This window comes from Muntiacus reevesi, chromosome 15, assembly GCF_963930625.1.
Source record: "Muntiacus reevesi chromosome 15, mMunRee1.1, whole genome shotgun sequence".
Classification (NCBI taxonomy): Eukaryota; Metazoa; Chordata; class Mammalia; order Artiodactyla; family Cervidae; genus Muntiacus; species Muntiacus reevesi.
The window spans coordinates 21296613-21314854 of record NC_089263.1 but is presented as its reverse complement, the minus strand read 5'-3'; the positions used below and the strand labels follow the sequence as shown (position 1 = coordinate 21314854).

The window sequence follows — 18242 nt, the reverse complement described above, 5'->3', positions numbered from 1 at the left end:
TTGAAGACTCCATAACAGATGATTAATAGTAATAGTCTTGAGGTGGTCTGCAGTGTAGATATTTTTTTGTTGTTGATTAAAGACAATAAAAATAAACCAGGGATAGTAAAGTTGGCATTCATTTATGACAATTACCAAACCAGGATTCTGACCTAAAATAATGGCCATTTCATCACCATGTTGATTGTAGGTTGTATGGTATGTGAAAGCAAGGCTGGGGATTTCCGAATAAGGCAAGTCTAGATTTGTAAGAGCATACAAATAGGTATAACATTTTGTGATTTTATTCTTGAATAGACATAGCTGCCTGGTGAGGGTTCAGATTTTGAAGTATTATGAGTAGTTTCAAGCCACAAAGGCAAAAAACCTTCAATTGTGTGCTGCAGGCTTCTTGGTGAACTTGACTAGGATAAATTGAAAGAATACTTCTGAATAACAGTGATGGAGTTGGGGTACATTTGTCCTTAATAAGTAATTGAGTGTTTTCAGGTACTTTATATATTTCTCATTATCACAAAATCTGCAAATAGGTAGCACTCCACTTTTGTACCTGAGCCAATAGAAGCTAGAGAAGATACTGAAGCGGTAAACTTAGTGTTTGTGTTCCAGGGGCTTTCTTTCTGCTTTTCAAAACAGTGATTCACAGTTCTGAGGGAGGATTCTTCCTTTGTGGAAAAGGGAAATGCTCTTTTCAGATTGTAGGCTGTTTGCCATCCCCCCTTCCAGTTAAGGATTATTGAGAAAGAAAGCCACTGTTTCATGATGGGGATGTCAGCCCTTTTCTGTTGAAGAGGCAAAAACTGTGACCTGCCGTAAAATAGCTTCTATTAGTAGAAATTCCTAGTGAACCATTTTTCCCCCGATAGAAGTAAATATAGCTATCAGTAGTTTTATCTTGAGACCATTTTTAGCTAGTAACAGTAAGAATTACTGTTTTTAAAAAATTTTTCTTGGAGTGTAGTTGATTTGCAGTGTTGTATGTTTTTAAGATTCTTTTCCCATATTGGTCTTTACAGAGTATTGAGTTCCTGTGCCATACAATAAGCCCTTATTAGTTGTCTATTTATATATAGTAGTATGTATATGACAATCCATCACCTCCACTAGCTTTGTTTGTAATGATGCTTTCTAAGGCCCACTTGACTTCACATTCCAGGATGTCTGGCTCTAGGTGAGTGATCACACCATTGTGATTATCTGGCTTGTGACCAGAGATCAAATTGCCAATATCCAATGGATCATTGAAAAAGCAAGAGAGTTCCAGAAAAACATCTATTTCTGCTTTATTGACTACACCAAAGCCTTCGACTGTGTGGATCACAAGAAACTGTGGAAAATTCTGAAAGAGATGGGAGTACCAGACCACCTGACCTGCCTCTTGAGAAACCTTGTATGTAGGTCAGGAAGCAACAGTTAGAACTGGACATGGAACAACAGACTGGTTCCATATAGTAAAAGGAGTACGTCAAGGCTGTATATTGTCACCCTGCTTATTTAACTTATATGCGGAGTACATCATGAGAAACGCTGGGCTGGAAGAAGCACAAGCTGGAATCCAGATTGCTGGGAGAAATATCAGTAACCTCAGATATGCAGATGACACCACCCTTATGGCAGAGAGTGAAGAGGAACTGAGAAGCCTCTTGATGAAAGTGAAAGAGGAGAGTGAAAAAGTTGGTTTAAAGCTTAACATTCAGAAAACTAAGATCAGACATCTGGTCCCATCGCCTCATGGGCAATAGATGGGGAGACATTGGAAAGTGTCAGACTTTATTTTTTGGGGCTCCAAAATCACTGCGGATGGTGACTGCAGCCATGAAGTTAAAAGACACTTACTCCTTGGAAGGAAAGTTATGACCAACCTAGATAGCATATTAAAAAGCAGAGACATTACTTTGCCAGCAAAGGTCCATCTGGTCAAGGCTATGGTTTTTCCAGTGGTCATGTATGGATGTGAGAGTTGGACTGTGAAGAAAACTGAGTGCCGGAGAATTGATGCTTTTGAGCTGTGGTGTTGGAGAAGACTCTTGAGAGTCCCTTGGACTGCAAGGAGATCCAATCAGTCCATCCTAAAGGAGATCAGTCCTGGGTGTTCATTGGATGGACTGATGCTGAAGCTAAAACTTTGGCCACCTCATGCGAAGAGTTGACTCATTGGAAAAGACCCTGATGCTGGGAGGGATTGAGGGCAGGAGGAGAAGGGGCTGACAGAGGATGAGATGGCTGGATGGCATCACCGACTCGATGGGCGTGAGTTTGAGTAAATGTGATGGACAGTGGGGCCTGGCGTGCTGCTATTCATGGGGTCACATAGAATCGGACACGACTGAGCGACTGAACTGAACTGGTATGACAATCCCAGTCTCCCAGTTTATCCCTTCAACAATCACTTCCTGGTAACCATAAGTTTATTTCCTACATTTGTAACTCAGTCTCTGTTTACCAACATTTGTAACCCCCCCTTTTTTTGAGCATTTCACATATAAGCAATATCATATGATATATGTCTTCCTCTAACTTGTCTCAGGGTGACAATCTCTGGGTCCATCCATGTTGCTGCAAATGGCAGTATTTCATTCTTTTTATGGCTGGGTTAATACTCCATTGTCTATATGTACCATATCTTCTTTATCCATTCTTCTGTTGATGGACATTTAGGTTGCTTCCATATCCTGGCTATTGTGAATAGTGCTGCAGTGAACATTGGGGTGCATGTGTCTTTTTGAATTAAGATTGTCTCTGGATATATGTCTAGAGAGGGATTGCTGAATCATATTGTAGCTCTATTTTTAGTTTTTTTGGGAATCTCCATACTGTTCTTCATAGTGGTTGTAGCAGTTTACATTCCCTCCAACAGTGTAGAAGGGTTGTCTTTTCTCCACACATTCACTCTCTAGCATTTATTATTTGTAGATCTTTTGATTGATGGCCATCCTGACTCGTGTGGGGTGATACCTCATTGTATATTGTTTTGATTTGTGTTTCTCTAATAATTATTGATGCTGAGCATCTTTTCATGTGCTTTTTTACCATCTGTATGTCTCCTTGAAGAAATGTCTATTTAGATACTTCCCCCACTTTTTGAATGGGTTGTTTTGATATTGAGCTGCATGAGCTGTTTGTTTATTTTGGAAATTAATGCTTTTTCTTTGTTTGCAAATATTTTCTCCCATTCTTAGGGTTGTTTTTTCATCTTGTTTATAGTTTCCTTTGCTCTGCAAAAGCTTTTAAGTTGATCCCATTTGTTTATTTTTGTTTTTATTTCCATTTCTCTAGGAGATGGGTCAAAGAGAATCTTGCTGCAATTTATGTCAGTGTTCTGCCTGTGTTTTCCTCTAAGAGTTTTATGATTTCTGGCCTTATATTAGGTCTTTAATCCATTTTGAGTTTATCTTTGTGTACGGTGTTAAGTGTTTTAATTTCATTCTTTTACGTGTGGCTGTCCAGTTTTCCCAGCACCACTTATTATTGAAGTGACTGTCTCTTCTCCATTGTATGTTCTTGCCTCCTTTGTCACAGATTAGGTGACCATAGGTGTGTGGGTTTATCTCTGGGCTTTTGTCTATATTCTGCTCCATTTAACTATATTTCTGTTCTTGTGCCAATATCATACTGTCTTGATTACTGTAGCTTTGTAGTCAGGGAACCTAATTCTTGCAGCTCCATTTTTCTTAAGATTGCTTTGGCTCTTTGGGATCTTTTTTTTTTTCCCTTTGGGATCTTTTGTGTGTCCATACATATTTAAAAATTTTTTGTTCTCATTCTGTGAAAAATGCCATTGGTAGTTAGGGAGTTTGCCTTGAGTCTATAGATTGCTTTGGGTAGTATAGTTATTTTGACAATATTCTTCCATTCCAAGAATGTGGTGTATCTCCCCATCTGTTTGTGTCATCTTTGATTTCTTCCATCCATATGTTATCGTTTTCAGAGTACAGATCTTTTGTCTCCTTAGGCAGGTCTGTTCTTTGGTATTTTATTCTTTTTGATGCAGTGGTAAATAGGGTTGTTTCCTTGATGTCTTATCTTCTGTTAGTGTATGGGAATGCAGTAGAGTTCTGTGCATTAACTGTGTATCCTGCAACTTTACCAGATTTATTGATGAGCTCTAGTAGTGTTCTGGCATCATCTCTAGGATTTTCTATGTATAGTATCATACCATCTGCAAACAGGGACAGTTTCACTTCTTTTCCAGTTTGGATTGTATTTCTTTTCCTTCTGTGACTGCCATGACTAGGACTTATAAAACTTTGTTGAATAATAGTGGCAAGAGTGGACATCTTTGTCTTGTTTCTGATCTTAGAGGAAATGCTTTCAGTTTTTCACCATTGAGAATGATGTTTGCTGTGAGTTGGTCATATATGACCTTTATTAAATTGAGGTAGGTTCCCTCTAAGCCCACTTTCTGGAAAGTTTTTATCATAAGTGCATGTTGAATTTTGTCAATAGCTTTTTCTACATCTGTTGAAATGATCACATGTTTTTTATTCTTTAATTTGTTGATATATTTCACAGTGATTTTCAGATATTGAAAAATCTTTGTATCTCAGGGATAATAAATTCCACTTGATCATGCTGTATGATCCTTTTAATGTGTTGTTAAATTCATTTTGCTAGTATTTTGTAAAGGCTTTTTGCACCTGTGTTCATCAATGATACTGGTTTGTAATTTTTCTTTTTTGTGATATCTTTGTCTGTTTTGGTATTAGGGTGATAGTGGATGAGCTTGGGAGTGTTCCTTCCTCTGCAGTTTTTTGGAAGAGTTTCAGAAAGGCAGGTGTTAGTTTTTCTCTAAATGTTTGATAGAATTTGCCTGTGAAGCCATTTGGTCCTCAACTTTTGTTTGTTGAAAGATTTTTAATAATTGTTTCAATTTCAGTACTTGTGATTGATCTGTTCATATTTTGTTTTTTCCTGGTTCAGCCTTGGGAGGTTATACCTTTCTAAGAATTTGTCCAGTTCTTCCAGGTTGTCAATTTTATTGGTATATAGTTGCTTGTAGTAGTCTATTATGATTCCTTGTATATCTGCGGTGTTAGCTGTAACTTCCCCTTTTTCATTTCTAATTTTACTGATTTGAATCCTCCTTTTTTTTTTTTTTTTTTGACAAGTCTGGCTAAAGGTTTATCAATGTTTCTCTTCTCAAAGAACTAGCTTTTAGTTTCATTGACACTTGCTATTTATTTTCTTTGTCTCTATTTCATTTATTTCTACTCTGATCTTAAATGTTTTCTTTACTTATACTGACTTTGGGTTTTATTTTCCTTTCTCTGGTTACTTTAGGTATGAAGATAGAGAATTACTGTTGTTGTTTTTTTTTTTTCCCTAGCCCTGCCAAGTAATCCTTCCTATTGATCCATGGTTCTCAGTAGTATTAATGTTTGTGTTCTCCTTTGAGTCTGTAATGTGTCTTTAAAGCTTGCTTTCCTGACTATAGTGAAAGATAAAGTTCAAAAAAAGCTGCAGGTGATCTCACTTCATGGCAAAAATGCCACAGATAGCAGTGAAATCTTATCAGGCAGTACTAGAAAGTCAAGGAAAAATGTACATTTTTGGTTATGGTAAAACATGGATATGAACTCAGACCTATAAATTGATCAGAGTTATTGATCAGAATATGCAGAGTAATGGGCCTGTTAAGGGTAGGGATGGATAAAAGGTTTCTGTTTAAAAAATGAGAAACTAAGAATTATGTAACTGAAGAATTTTAAAAGGATCACTGTATTCTGTGGTAGGTCTAGCTTTTGGGCAGTTTGATCTTTTTTTTTTTTTAATCATGTCTTTAGTCTTTTTTAATTAAGTTTTTTAGTTTTTATTTACACCATGCGGGTGGCATGCAGGATCTCAGTTCCCTTACCAGAGATCAAACCCTTATTGCCTGCAGTGAAAGTGCAAATTCTTAATCACTGGGCCACCAAAGAGATTCCTAATTAAGCTTTTGAAATCAAATGATTACAGAAATTAGGCATGGAAGGGCTTGGGGTCTTCAAAGGAATAGTTGACATAGATTTTTAGTTCATTTTTCTCCTTTTAATGAGCAGGTACATTCTTTTCTTCAAGGATCCTTGTGGTGGCTTCTAACCCCAATAAAAACACTACTGAGAGCCAGCATTTATTTGTTCGGCACATAGTTATGTGCCAGGTACTGTGTGAATCACTTTGTGTATTAATTCACAAAAAGCCCTCTGAGATAATATTGTTACTTTTATCCCTATTGTACACGTGGGGAGAGTGATACGTCTGTTCTCCAGTGGATGTTCCTGGATTTGATCTTTTTTTTTTCCTCCGTCTAATCTGCCTATCCTTAGAATGCTACTGTGGACAGCAGGCAGTTGGTTAATGTATGTTAGACAGTGAATGAGTGAAGCATGTAGCCTTAAGGTATGCAGATGGGTTATAAATCCTTGTATTTTAGCCTTTGTAAAGTTGCATTAGTGAAGCTGAATATTAACGTTAGAAACCTGCAGTTGTGAAAATGGCCTGTGTCAGTGGATTTAACTATTCTCAATGGCACCTCCCTGGAGCGCTTGGGAAACAGAACTGTGTTCTGGTTATCTTCACAGTTTGCGAAGAATACCAACCAGTCTTTCAAGAGCTTGAAAATGATGTGAAATTCAGATTTGTTCCCTTAAGGCCATGCTGCAGAGTTTATAGTCTTAAATATCTCTGGTCATTCTCATGCTTACACCTGGATTTTAATAAGTTACACGGAATAACACCAGGCTTTAAAAATTTTGTTTTGACGTGTTCAGCTACAGGGTCTTAGGTTCTAGTTTCTTTTTTTGTTGTTTGTTAGTCACTAAGTAGTGTCCAATACCTTGCGACCCCGTGGACGATAGCCTGCCAGACTCCTCTGTCCAGGCAAGAATACTGTAGTGAGTTGCCATTTCCTACTCCAGAAGATCTTCCTGACCCAGAATAGAACCTGCATCTTCTGTATTGCAGGCAGATTCTTTATCACTGAGCCACCAGGGAAGCCCTACTAGTTTCATTACTTGGACTTTTTTGTTGTTTGTTTTTGTATATTCCCCAAGTTAATTGGGATTGATAGAAGCGATGAGTCTGACTCCCTTTAGAATATTCAGTCTGTCAGCCAGTATTTCTTTGCTTACATATTGAATGTGGTTAGTGAGGGAGATTGAATAGAGAAGAATGGTACCTAGAATTCTGTCTCAGGCACCTGGAGGATGGTGGTCTTATTGACTGAGATAGAGAACACCCAAAAATCACTTGTGTGGGGGTTCAGTTCACTTTTATGTACCTGTGAGTCCGTTTTTCATTCAGTGATGTCTTACATGGGTTGTGGGCACTTTTAATGACCACATAGATTGTATCAGTTATTTAAACAACCCTTTGGGTGGTTTTTGTACCACTTTGATCCTGCCCAAGTCTTTTCGTGTAGGTATTTCTTAAAATGTAAAAATAGTAGCTACCATATGCCAGCACCATGCTGAGTACTGTATACATCCCATCAAAAGGTTGGCAGGTACTCTCCCCACTTTACAATTGGGGACTGTAGCACAGAGATTAGTAACTGCCAATAAATGGCAGAATCAAACTTTTGAAACAATTGTATTAATATATAATTTACATAATTGTAAGTTTCACTTTTCAAAGTACAATTCATTGATCTTTAGTATATTTATGGAATTTTGCAACCCTCACGATGATCTAATTTTAGAATATTTTTGTCATTTGAAAAAAGAAACCTTGTACCCTTGAGACACAACTGGCTAACCACCTCCTCACCTTCCCACTTGAAGGCAGTTAATCTGCTTTAGATTACCTATTGTGTACATTCATATAATTGGGCTCATATAGTATGTGGTCTTGTGTGACTGGCTTCTTTAACCTCATGTTTTTGAGGTTTACCCATATTGTATGTATCAGTACTTCATTCTTTTATTGCCACATAGTCTGTAAAGGTAAACTCAGAATTTGAACCAGGTGTGTCTGGTTCTTAAAGCTCATGTTGCTGCCCTTCTACTTCTATACAAGTCCCATTATGTTAGAAGGTTCTTATAGCTTACATGTCAGTGTTTTTTCCTCTTACTGTTCTCTCAGGGTGCCTTGCTGAGAGTTAAGTATGTTAGTATACAGGCAAGAAATTCAAGTCTTTGTTACTTTATCTAACTTGTATTGGGCTAGAGGAAAGGAGGTGTGAAGTCTTTATCAACAGGGAGAATAGAAAACCTAAACACCTTTTTTCTATGTCTAGGAAGAAGAAGCGGGAAGGATAAAAGATTGCTGGGACAACCAGGAAGCACCTGCACTCTCCACGTGTAGAAATGCCAATATCTTTCGAAGGATAAATGCCATATTGGATAATTCTCTGGATTTCAGTAGAGTCTGCACTACACCCGTAAATCGAGGAATTCATGATCATTTGCCAGGTGACTTAGATTTGAAAACTTGGATGTGCTAGACATGCACGCGTTGCTGTTTCTAGGCCGCTTCCTTGTGAAGTCTGGGAGTGACCTTGAATCTCAGGTGGCACTTCACACCTTTCGTAGTTTGTTTGCCTTGTGGATTGGGACGCCAGTGGGGTGAAGATATCCTTTGATTAAAATACTTTCACACAACAATTATATGAAAAAAAGTAGGTCAGAGGTGACAAGACTTTTTATATATACAATTATGAGTTACATGTTACGGTAGATTATCTTATAGCTACATTGGAAACATTTTGAAAAGTGATTAATAGTTGATGTAACCCAGCATAGTCAAATAGTGTATCAATGTATAATCCGTATAAAAGCTGTTAATGAGAGATTCTTTTGTTAAGTGTTATGACTTCAAAATTCAATGTATATTTTACATTTATAGTATAGCTCAGTTTGAATTAGCTACATTTCAAGGGCTCAGTAGTCACATGTGACTAGTGGCTACTGTACTGGATGGTGCAGTTCTTGGGTATTTTAATTGCTTTTAAAAAGCGTGCAAGTCACCAAGCATTTGGTTTTCCTGATATTTAGGGTGTTCCACGGAACAGTGGAGGGAGAGGGCAGTGTCTCCTGAAGACAGTTCTTAAGGAGGTTTGGATGTCCCAACAGTGTTTCATAATCTTTTTGTGGGAGTTGCAACATATTATAGGAATGTTGTTGGACTCTCCTTTGACTTATTTTAGATGAAAGCAAACATGTTTTAAATTTTTTAAATGGACCTTGAAAATATTTGGTAAAACAGGGATTTTCAGAACAAGGACTGGTAATTGCTGTTTATCTAGTTGTAAACTCAATTGATTTATCTTTAACTTTGCCTTGAAAATAATTCCCACAAAAATGCAGAAGCATGTGAACCTAAAGTAAGTGTTTAAGGGGGAAATTTGTTAGGAAGGAGATGGCCCCATAGAAATTTATTTATTAAATTGTGCTGGGAGAAAAGTGAGAGAAGAAAATGGGAACTGAGGGATACAGGTGGGTATTGTCTCTTCCGACTTCCAAAAAAGTATATGTATAATATTTCCTGTTAATTGGAGTAAGCCATGAGCTAAGTCTTATTCTTAAGCTTATGTCAAGTGAAAGATTCAGAGAACCTACCTGGTTCTATGTGTGTGTTTTTCTCTTTGAGAAAGTTGCATGAGTTATATTCCATTAAGAATGACAGTCAACAGTGACTTAAATCTCACTGGATTGCTTCAGACATGCTAGAACATTTATGGTTTATATCAGAGCGCTTTTCAGCTAATGCTAGGTTGTCGACCTGAGTAAGGGAAGGACTCCTGGTCAGGGAAACAGGAGCTTTGAGGTGTGCATGTTCACAGTTGGCCAGGGCACCCAGTGGCCTCAGTGGTAAGACCCAGGCTCTGGTCACTGACTGGCCAAACTATAAGGTGTAGACTTCTTGAGCTCCATGGGGGGGGGCCTTTTCAGGGCATAGGTTCAAGAAGTGCAATGGGAAGAGTACCTGGAAGAATAGGGGAAACCTGGGTTGTAAGGTTGACCTTGGGCAGTGAGACAAAGTAGATAGTTTTTTCTAGCTGTAGGACAGGATGGTGCCTACCCCAGATGTCTCACAGGGCTCCCCTTGGTGGGGGCTGGTGGGGATGCTCAGTAAGGACGGAGTGCTGCCGCTTGAAGGGACCTCCTGGAATTGTAGGAGAGGTTCTGGTCAAGGTAGCTGGTGCTCTGTGCCCTTTGCACGTACCTAGCCCCTGCTGTGTGGTCAGCTCTGTCGTTGTCCCTGCCTCAGATACTGGTTCGGAGTGTGGGCTCTGGATCTTGAGAGGTAAGGCAGGGCTGCTGGCCTGGAGCAGAGAGCAGCATTCCCAGGCTTTCGCGGCAGAGAAAAACCCACCTTGTGGTTAATGCACAAGTAAACCTGGATGTGTATTTTCCATGAAGCACTTTAACCTGAATTTGTAGCTTCTGGTCAGAAGTAATCTTGTTACCTAAGTAGATAATCAGCATTATGGAAACCCAAGAACAAGATTGGTTATAACCATGTTACAACTAGGGGCAATCTGGTGACAACAAGAGGTAAAGTAGCCATACAGTGGAATGTCCTGCAGTTATTAATACGTTTGTAGTAGACTACTTAATAATGTTGATAGTCACAGTACCTGAAGTGAAAAAGCAAAGTACAAAACAGTGTGGTCTCAGGGATGTATATATGCATATAAAGACTGGAATGACAAGACGTAAATGTAACAGTGAAGGTGTAACAGGCAATTTTTTTTTCTGTGTGCTTTTCCCCACTGATTCTTCTGTAACAAACATGTTTTATAATAGAACAACTTGTTAAAAAAAAGAGTATATCTTGGCACAGGGTTTCAGCATTGATATTTGGATTTTGCATAGGTACATTTAATTGTGCAACTTTCTTCATATAGGTACACTTAACTTTGCAATAGTTATATGCTATTTGTTTTTTTCATTTGAGCAAATGTTTGGTTTATCACTTAGAAGGCTTGTGTTAGCTGTGACTGAATTTCATTGCATATAGTATGCAGTGAGAGTCATATCAGAACTTTGCAAGTCAGTTGATAAGGTGTTATTGGAAAAGTGCTGTGAACAAGGTCCAAGGAGGGAGAGACTGTTGGTTAGGGAGTAAAGAAACACTGTCTGGATGAAGCAGCATTTGAAATAAGCCTTGAAGAAGAAAGTTACTTCAGTGTAATTGGATATTGAGTAGGTTTGTTGTTGATTCAGGATTGACACTGGGGTCCAAAGCTGAGGTGAAAGATGTGTTAGATGACCTGTGGTACAGTGACAGTCCCCAAGAGTGGGAGCCAGATACCTCACTGAGGGCTTCCAAAGAGGCCACAGACCTCACCTCAACCTTTCCCTGGGCTGTCTAGGAAGACTGCTTGGGGCGGGCAGCATGCAGGGTGACTTTCCCCGCTCTTGGTGGAGCACAGCAAGGCGGGCACTGCTCCCGCTGTCAAGCCACGTGAGGGGAGTGTCTCCAGAGAGGAGCATTTGTGTAGATGGAAATTGCTTCTAAGAAGGAACACAAGGTTGTTGAACCCCTTGTAAGGCAGCAGACTTGTCTGTTCTTGACTGAGGAGAGGTGAGAGAGAACTTGAGAAGATGATGTGGGGCAGGGAGGGTGGGAGGAGGCTGGAGCTGTCTGAATGCCCCCCAGTTGAGGCACAGGGAAACAGTGACTTCCCCTGGTTCAGGAGACGTTAAGGGAGGCTGGAGTTCTCTGGCTGGTATTGTGCCAAGACCCTGGTTGTTGTGGGCGGGGGTGGGGTGGGGCTGGGAGGTTAGGTCAGAGCTGGACCCCTCATCCAGGCAGCTCCTCACAGAGCGTGCCTGCCTCCTCAGGGGCCCTTCCCCACTCCCCACCTAGTCCTTTAAAATTCTGAGGAGGGAAGGAAATGGGCCTAAATGGATATGTGATTGAAACATAAATGAACTGAGTTATTGTTAAGTGTCTGTCAAGTGTGAAAATTGTTAAGATGACATTAAGAGACTTCTTAACTATGGGATGGGCCTGAGGCAGTGTCTGGAGGGAAAAGTTTCATGTTAGCTCACTGAGATGAGACCTCTCAGGGACTAGTTAAAATAGTTGGAAGCTCAGAAGAGGGATACATAAGTTAAAGTAGTTCACAGCAAGTAAGGTGTGGGACTGAAACGCTGATTAATATTTTTTATTGTAATACATATTCAGAAAAGTACACATCATAAGTGAAGAGCTCACACTGTCTCCAGCTGAGCACAGGCAGGTAACCAGCAATGCAGATCTAGATGAGCTGCCAACTTTCAGTTTAAGGCCAAAGAAGTGTATAATTATAGCCGGATATATTGAATTTCTGGCTGAGATGGTTTCCTTTTTTATTCTGTGAGTATCATCACTAAATTATCTGAAAAGCTGTTCTGAAATAAATTTTAATACATTCAGTCCCAGCTAACAGGAGACGGCTGAAATTACTCTTGGGAAGTCTTACTTCCCATAAAATAATTTTTTTTCTGAAACCTTTAATATATGGCTTTAACAGTTAAATTTTTAACTTTCAGTCTGAGTATAACACTATATACAAAAAAGTATGTATGATATATACCTAAAAGTATGATACTTTTATTAGGATAAATATGTGAATTTAGTGAGTTTTCACGCACTGAACAAGTCTTGTATATCCACTTGTATGTAGAGATGGTAGACCAGAAGCCCCCGGCAGCTCTACAGTCTCTTAACTAGTGAAGGGTAAACCACTGTGCTTTTAAATGCGTATGTCCTGCCTGTTTCTAAACTTACATACATAGAACTATAAATGCGTGCTCTTCAGCTGTGAGATTCACCCGTGTCACAGCCAGTGGCTGTGGATCATTTGTTCCCATTGCTGTACAGTAATCTGTTGTGTGAATATATTCCAGCTTATTCTACTGTTAATAGACATTTAGGGCTATTCTGAGTAGTGCTACTCTGAACATGTGTTTTGGTGAATTTCTATTGGGTGTATCCTGGGAGAGCGTTGGCTGGTAGAGTGTCTGTGATTTCAGCATTAGTGCATGCCAGTTGATCACAGCAGTTGCACCACTTTACAGTTGTGACACTCAGACTGTCAGATGGTTTGGGTTAGTTCCACATCCTCACCAAGATTTGGTATTTTTTTTTTTCCCTTTGACTGTTTTGGTGAGTATGTAGTGGCATCTCTCTTGTGGTTTTAAGTTTCGTTTCCCTGATGACTTATGAACTTGAGCATCTCTTTATAATGTTTGTTGACCTTCACATATCCTCTTTCCTTAAGTGCCTCTTCAAGTCTTATACTCTAATATTTCTTTAGAATTACCTGCCTTTTTCCTGTTTAGCTATAGCTATTTTTTGTATGCTCCTTTATATATTCTACACTATGAGTTCTTTGTCTGAAATATATAATAAAAAATCTTTTCTCCAAACCTGTGACTTGTCTTTATACTCTTAATTGGTATTTTTTAGTAACATAATTTAAATTTTATGGAGTGCAGTTTATCAACTTTCAGTTATGGCTAACACTTTGTTGTGTCCTGTTTGAGAAGTGTTTTCCTATTCCAAAGTCATGAAGATATTCTGCATTTCATTTAAAAAAACTTACTGTTTTACCTTTCAGTCTTAACATTTGCAACCTGTCTTAGATTTCATATTGTACACAATGTAGGGTGGAAGGTCAAGGTTCATTTTGTTCTGCATAGATAGCCAGTTGACCCAGCACCACGTTGGGAAAAAAAATTTCTTTTCACTGTACTCCTGTCACCTTTCTCGTAAGTCAAGCATCTGTATTACATGTGCACATCTGTTTCTGGAGACTTTTCTCTTCCATTGTTTATCTGTCCTCGTGTCTTAGAGACAATAGCTTTCTAGTTGATTTTGATACTTGGTTGTAAAGTGCTCTATCTTTGTCTTTCGTGATACTTGGTTCCTCTTGGACATTTGAATTTCCACATAGTCATGGGGTGGAATGACATGACACTTCACAAGCTGAATCCATGACTATGTGGAGATGCAAAAGTTTTTGTTTATATTAAAAAATACTTTGTGTAGTTAAAAGAATACATGTAGCATATATGCTGTGGTATCAACCCAAAAAGGTCTCCAGAACTATGCCCCAGAGTTCTTTTCCTTTATATTGTCTGGTGTGTTTCTATATGTTGTATAATTAAAATTGCTGACTTAGATGAAATCATGGCAGGAATGCTGTTCTGGTCCTTAATTGAATGTTCTCTACCTTTAAAAATCCTACCCTTATTTAAGAGTGACTTGGTTTTCATCTCTGAAAAGCTTCTCACATATTCTGTTGTCTGTCTGGCTCTATCAGATGGAGCAGGATCTTTCTTGGCTGTTGCAGATTGTTACTGACCCACTATGTGGTGTTATAAATATAAACATGTATATTCTCTAAGTGGGGAGGTTATAGTTTTGAAGAAAAACATATTCAGTTTGCCCATCTCATAATAAACCTACAACAAAGTAAAGTGCAGATTCTTTATGCATGTTCCTTGAGAACAAATCCTGGCGGTGCTACTGACTTGCTCTAACCTTAAAGGTTAAGTTTTCATTACACAGGAGTAGTAATAGTACACATTTATAGGATTTTTGTGATGCTTGAATAAGATACATGTATTGAATACCTAGAATAATGCCTGTAACTGCACTTACTAAATGCTGGTAGTATATGATTATGATGGTGTGTGTATATATAGCATGCAGTCATGAGAGCATTGCTGTGTTGATGTATTTTTTTTTTAATTAAACTTTTTATTTTGTAAAAGAACCCACCTGTCAGTGCAGAAGACAGGGTTCGCTCTCTGGGTTGGGAAGATCGCCTGGAGGAGACCATGGCAACCCTCTCCAGTATTCTTGCCTGGAGAATCCCATGAGCAGAGGAGCCTGGCAGGCTACAATCCATAGGGTCACACAGAGTCAGACACAACTGAAGTGACTTAATATGGACACACATAGCTTATTAACAATGCTGTGATAATTTCAGGTGGGCAGCAGAGGGACTCAGCCATACATACACTTAAATCTGTTCTCCCCCAAACTTACCTGGGTCATGTCTTTTTAAACGGTGAACTTCTGAGCCTTCCCTGGTGGTCCAGTGGTTAAGACTCTCCACTCCCACTGCAGGGGGTGCAGATTTAATCACTGGTCAGAGAACTAAGATCCCACATGCTGTGCAGCGTAGCCAAAAGAAAAAATTTTTTACTTTAAATTCTGTTCGCACATTCAATGTTGATAACATCTAGGATTTTGTTTATTGTGGCAAAAATAAAATTTACCATCTAAAGTATTTTTGTGTGTACCAGATCAGTGATACTAGATACATTCACATAGTTGTGCAAAAGTCACCACCATTTATCGGCCTAACCCTTCATCTTGTAAAACTGAAACTCTGTACCTATTGAGCAGTAGTTCCCCATGCTTCCTTCCACTAGTTGTTGGCAGCCACCATTATACTTTGTCTTTATGGTTTTGACCAACCTCAAATATGTGGAATCATACACATGTTTGTCTTTTTTGTGACTTGCTTATTTCAGTTAGGATAATGTCCTCAAGGTCTATCCATGTTGTAGCATATAGTAGATTTCTTCCTTTTTCAGGCTGAATAGTATGCTCTGTTGTACACACGCATCACATTTTGCGTATCCATTCGTCCATCAGATGGGTACTAGGGTTGCTTGCACATTTTACCTATTGTGAGTAATGCTGCTGTGAATGGACATAGGTGTACAAGTATTTCTTTGGGATCTTGCTTTCAACTCTTTTGGGGTATATACCAAGAGGTGTAATTGCTGGGTCACACAGTAATTTGTTTTTTTAATTGCCATACTATTTTCCACAGGGGCTGCACTGTTTGTCATCATCTCCTAGTAGCCTAAGGGTTCCAATTTCTCCATACCCTCACTAACACTTTTCTCTTCTTTTTTTTCTGATAGTAGCCATCCTAATGGGTGTAAGGTGGTATCTCATAGTCATTTTGGTTTGCATTCTCTTGTGATTAGTGATGTTTAGCATATTTTCATGTGCTTATCAGTCATTTCTGTATCTTCTTTGTAGAAGTATCTGTTCATGCCTTTTCCCACTTTTAAATAGAGTGGTTTGGTTTCTCATTGAGTTTTAGGAGTATCTCTCTGTATTCTGGATGTTAATTCCCTATTGGATGTTGATTTGCAAATATTTTCTCCCATTCTGTAGGTTGACTTTTTACTCTGTAGAATAGTGTGTTTTGATGTACAAAGTTTTTACATTTTCATGAAATCTCATTTGTCTATTTTCTTTTGTTACTTGTGCCTATGAAGTCATATTCAAGAAATCATTGCCAGACCCAGTGTTGTGAAAATTTTGTCCTATGTTTTCTACTAAGTTTCATTGTTTTGGGTTTTATATTTTGTTTGTTGATCCACTTTGAGTAAAGTGGCATTGGGTGAGAGTCCAACTTCATTCTCCTGCAAGTGGATGTCCAGTTCTCCAAGCACCATTTATCGAAGGCTGTTCTTTCCCCTATTCAGTAGTCTTGGCATTCTTGTTAAAAGTCATTTGACCATGTCTGCAAGGGTTTATTTCCAGACCTTCTCTTCAGTCTGTATGTCTGTCTTTATGCTAATACTGCACCGTTTTGGTTACCATATCTTTGTAGTAAGTTTTAAAATCAGGAAATGTTGAGTCCTGTTTTGTTGATCTTTGTCAAAATTGTTTTGACTATTCAGGTTACTTGAGATTCAATATGAATTTTAGGACGGGTTTTTCTGTTTTACGAAAAATTATTGGGGTTTAAATAGGGATTTCATTGAATCATTTTGAATAGCATTAACATTTTAATAATATGAAGTCTTCCAATTCATGAATGTGGGATGTGTTTACATTTATTTATGTTATCTTTAATTTTTTTTCAGCAGTGTTTTGTAGTTTTCATTTACAAGTCTTTTACCTTCTTTGTTACTTCCTAAGTATTTTATTCTTTTTGATGTTGTTATAAATGGAATTGTTTTTGTAATTTCCTTTTCAAATTGTTCATTGTGTATATGAATGCAGCTGATTTTGGTGTGTTGGCTTGGTATCTGCTGGCTTTGCTGAATTCATTTATTAGCTCTAACAGCATTTTCTGTGGAGACTAGGATTTCCTGCATATAAGAGTGTATTCTCCTCAAACAGATAATTTTACTTTTTCCTTTCCAACTTGGATGCTTTGTATGTTTCTTGTTTAATTAATTGCTCTGACTGAAACTTCCAGTAATATGTTGAATAAAAGTGGTGAAAGCAGACATCTTTGTCTTGTCCCTGATCTTAAGAGAAAAACTGTTCAATCTTTCACCATTGAATATGATGTTTTCTGTGGGTTTTACATATTTGGTGTTTATTATGTTAAGGTAATTTCATTCTGTTCCTATTCTGTTAAAAAAGAGGGTTTGTTCAGGAATTTTAATAACATTTATTTACTTATTTGACTGCATTAGGTCTTAGTTGTAGTTAGGGTGTTGCTTTGAGATCTTTCTTGTTTTTTAATGTCATCTTTTCTAGATACAGATTTCCTTCATTGCACTGCTTTTGCTGTGGCCCTTTAGTCTTTGTATGTTGTGTTTTTGTTCTCATTTGTCCCTGAATGTTTCTCATTTCTCTTCGATCCCTTGATTGTTTAAAAGTGTTACTCAGTTTTCACAGTTTTGTGAATTTTTCAGTTTCAGTTTTGTTACTGATTTCTATCTCCATCCTGTTGTTGTCAGAGAAGATACTTTGTATGATATCTTTAAAAATCTATGGAGACTTTATTTGTTGCCCCAAGTATGGAAAATGTCCCATAGGCACTTGGTAACATGTATTTGTGGTTGGGTAGAGTGTTCCATAAGCTTTCCAGGTGGCACTAGTGGTGAAGAATCTATCTGCCAGTGCAGGAGACACAAGATGAGTAGTTTTGATTCCTGGGTGGTGAAGATCCCCTGGATGAGGAAAATGGCAACCCATTCCAGTATTCTTCCCTGAAAATTTCCATGGACAAGAGAAGCCTGGCGGGCTACAGTCCATGGGGTTGCAGAGTCTGACATGACTGAACTCAGACACACAGTGAATGTTCCATATATGTCTGTTAAATCTAATTGGTTAATTTTGTTGTTCAGCTGCTGTACTTCCTTATTTAAATATCTTCTGTTATTTATTCAGTATTCTGAGTGGGATATTTAAGTCTCTGTTATTGTAGAATTATTTCTCTTCCTTTAGTTCTTAGGTTTTGCTTCATGTATTTTGATAATAATTATATATTGTGTAGTTATATTGAAGGCTTTATTAACATATAAAGTCTTGTCTTATCTGTATTAACTTTTTCTTAA

General features: G+C 38.2%; 1 protein-coding gene across 4 annotated transcripts in view; it reads left to right on the top strand.

Annotated features, from left to right (window-relative positions):
* CPEB1 (cytoplasmic polyadenylation element binding protein 1) overlaps positions 1 to 18242 on the top strand; it is a 108720-nt gene that overhangs the window by 21803 nt on the left and 68675 nt on the right. For all 4 annotated transcript variants that reach the window (XM_065906113.1, XM_065906114.1, XM_065906112.1 and 1 more), the window contains exon 2: positions 8216 to 8390. In XM_065906113.1, the coding sequence (XP_065762185.1) occupies positions 8216 to 8390 (175 nt within the window). The remainder of the gene's footprint in view (positions 1 to 8215; positions 8391 to 18242) is intronic.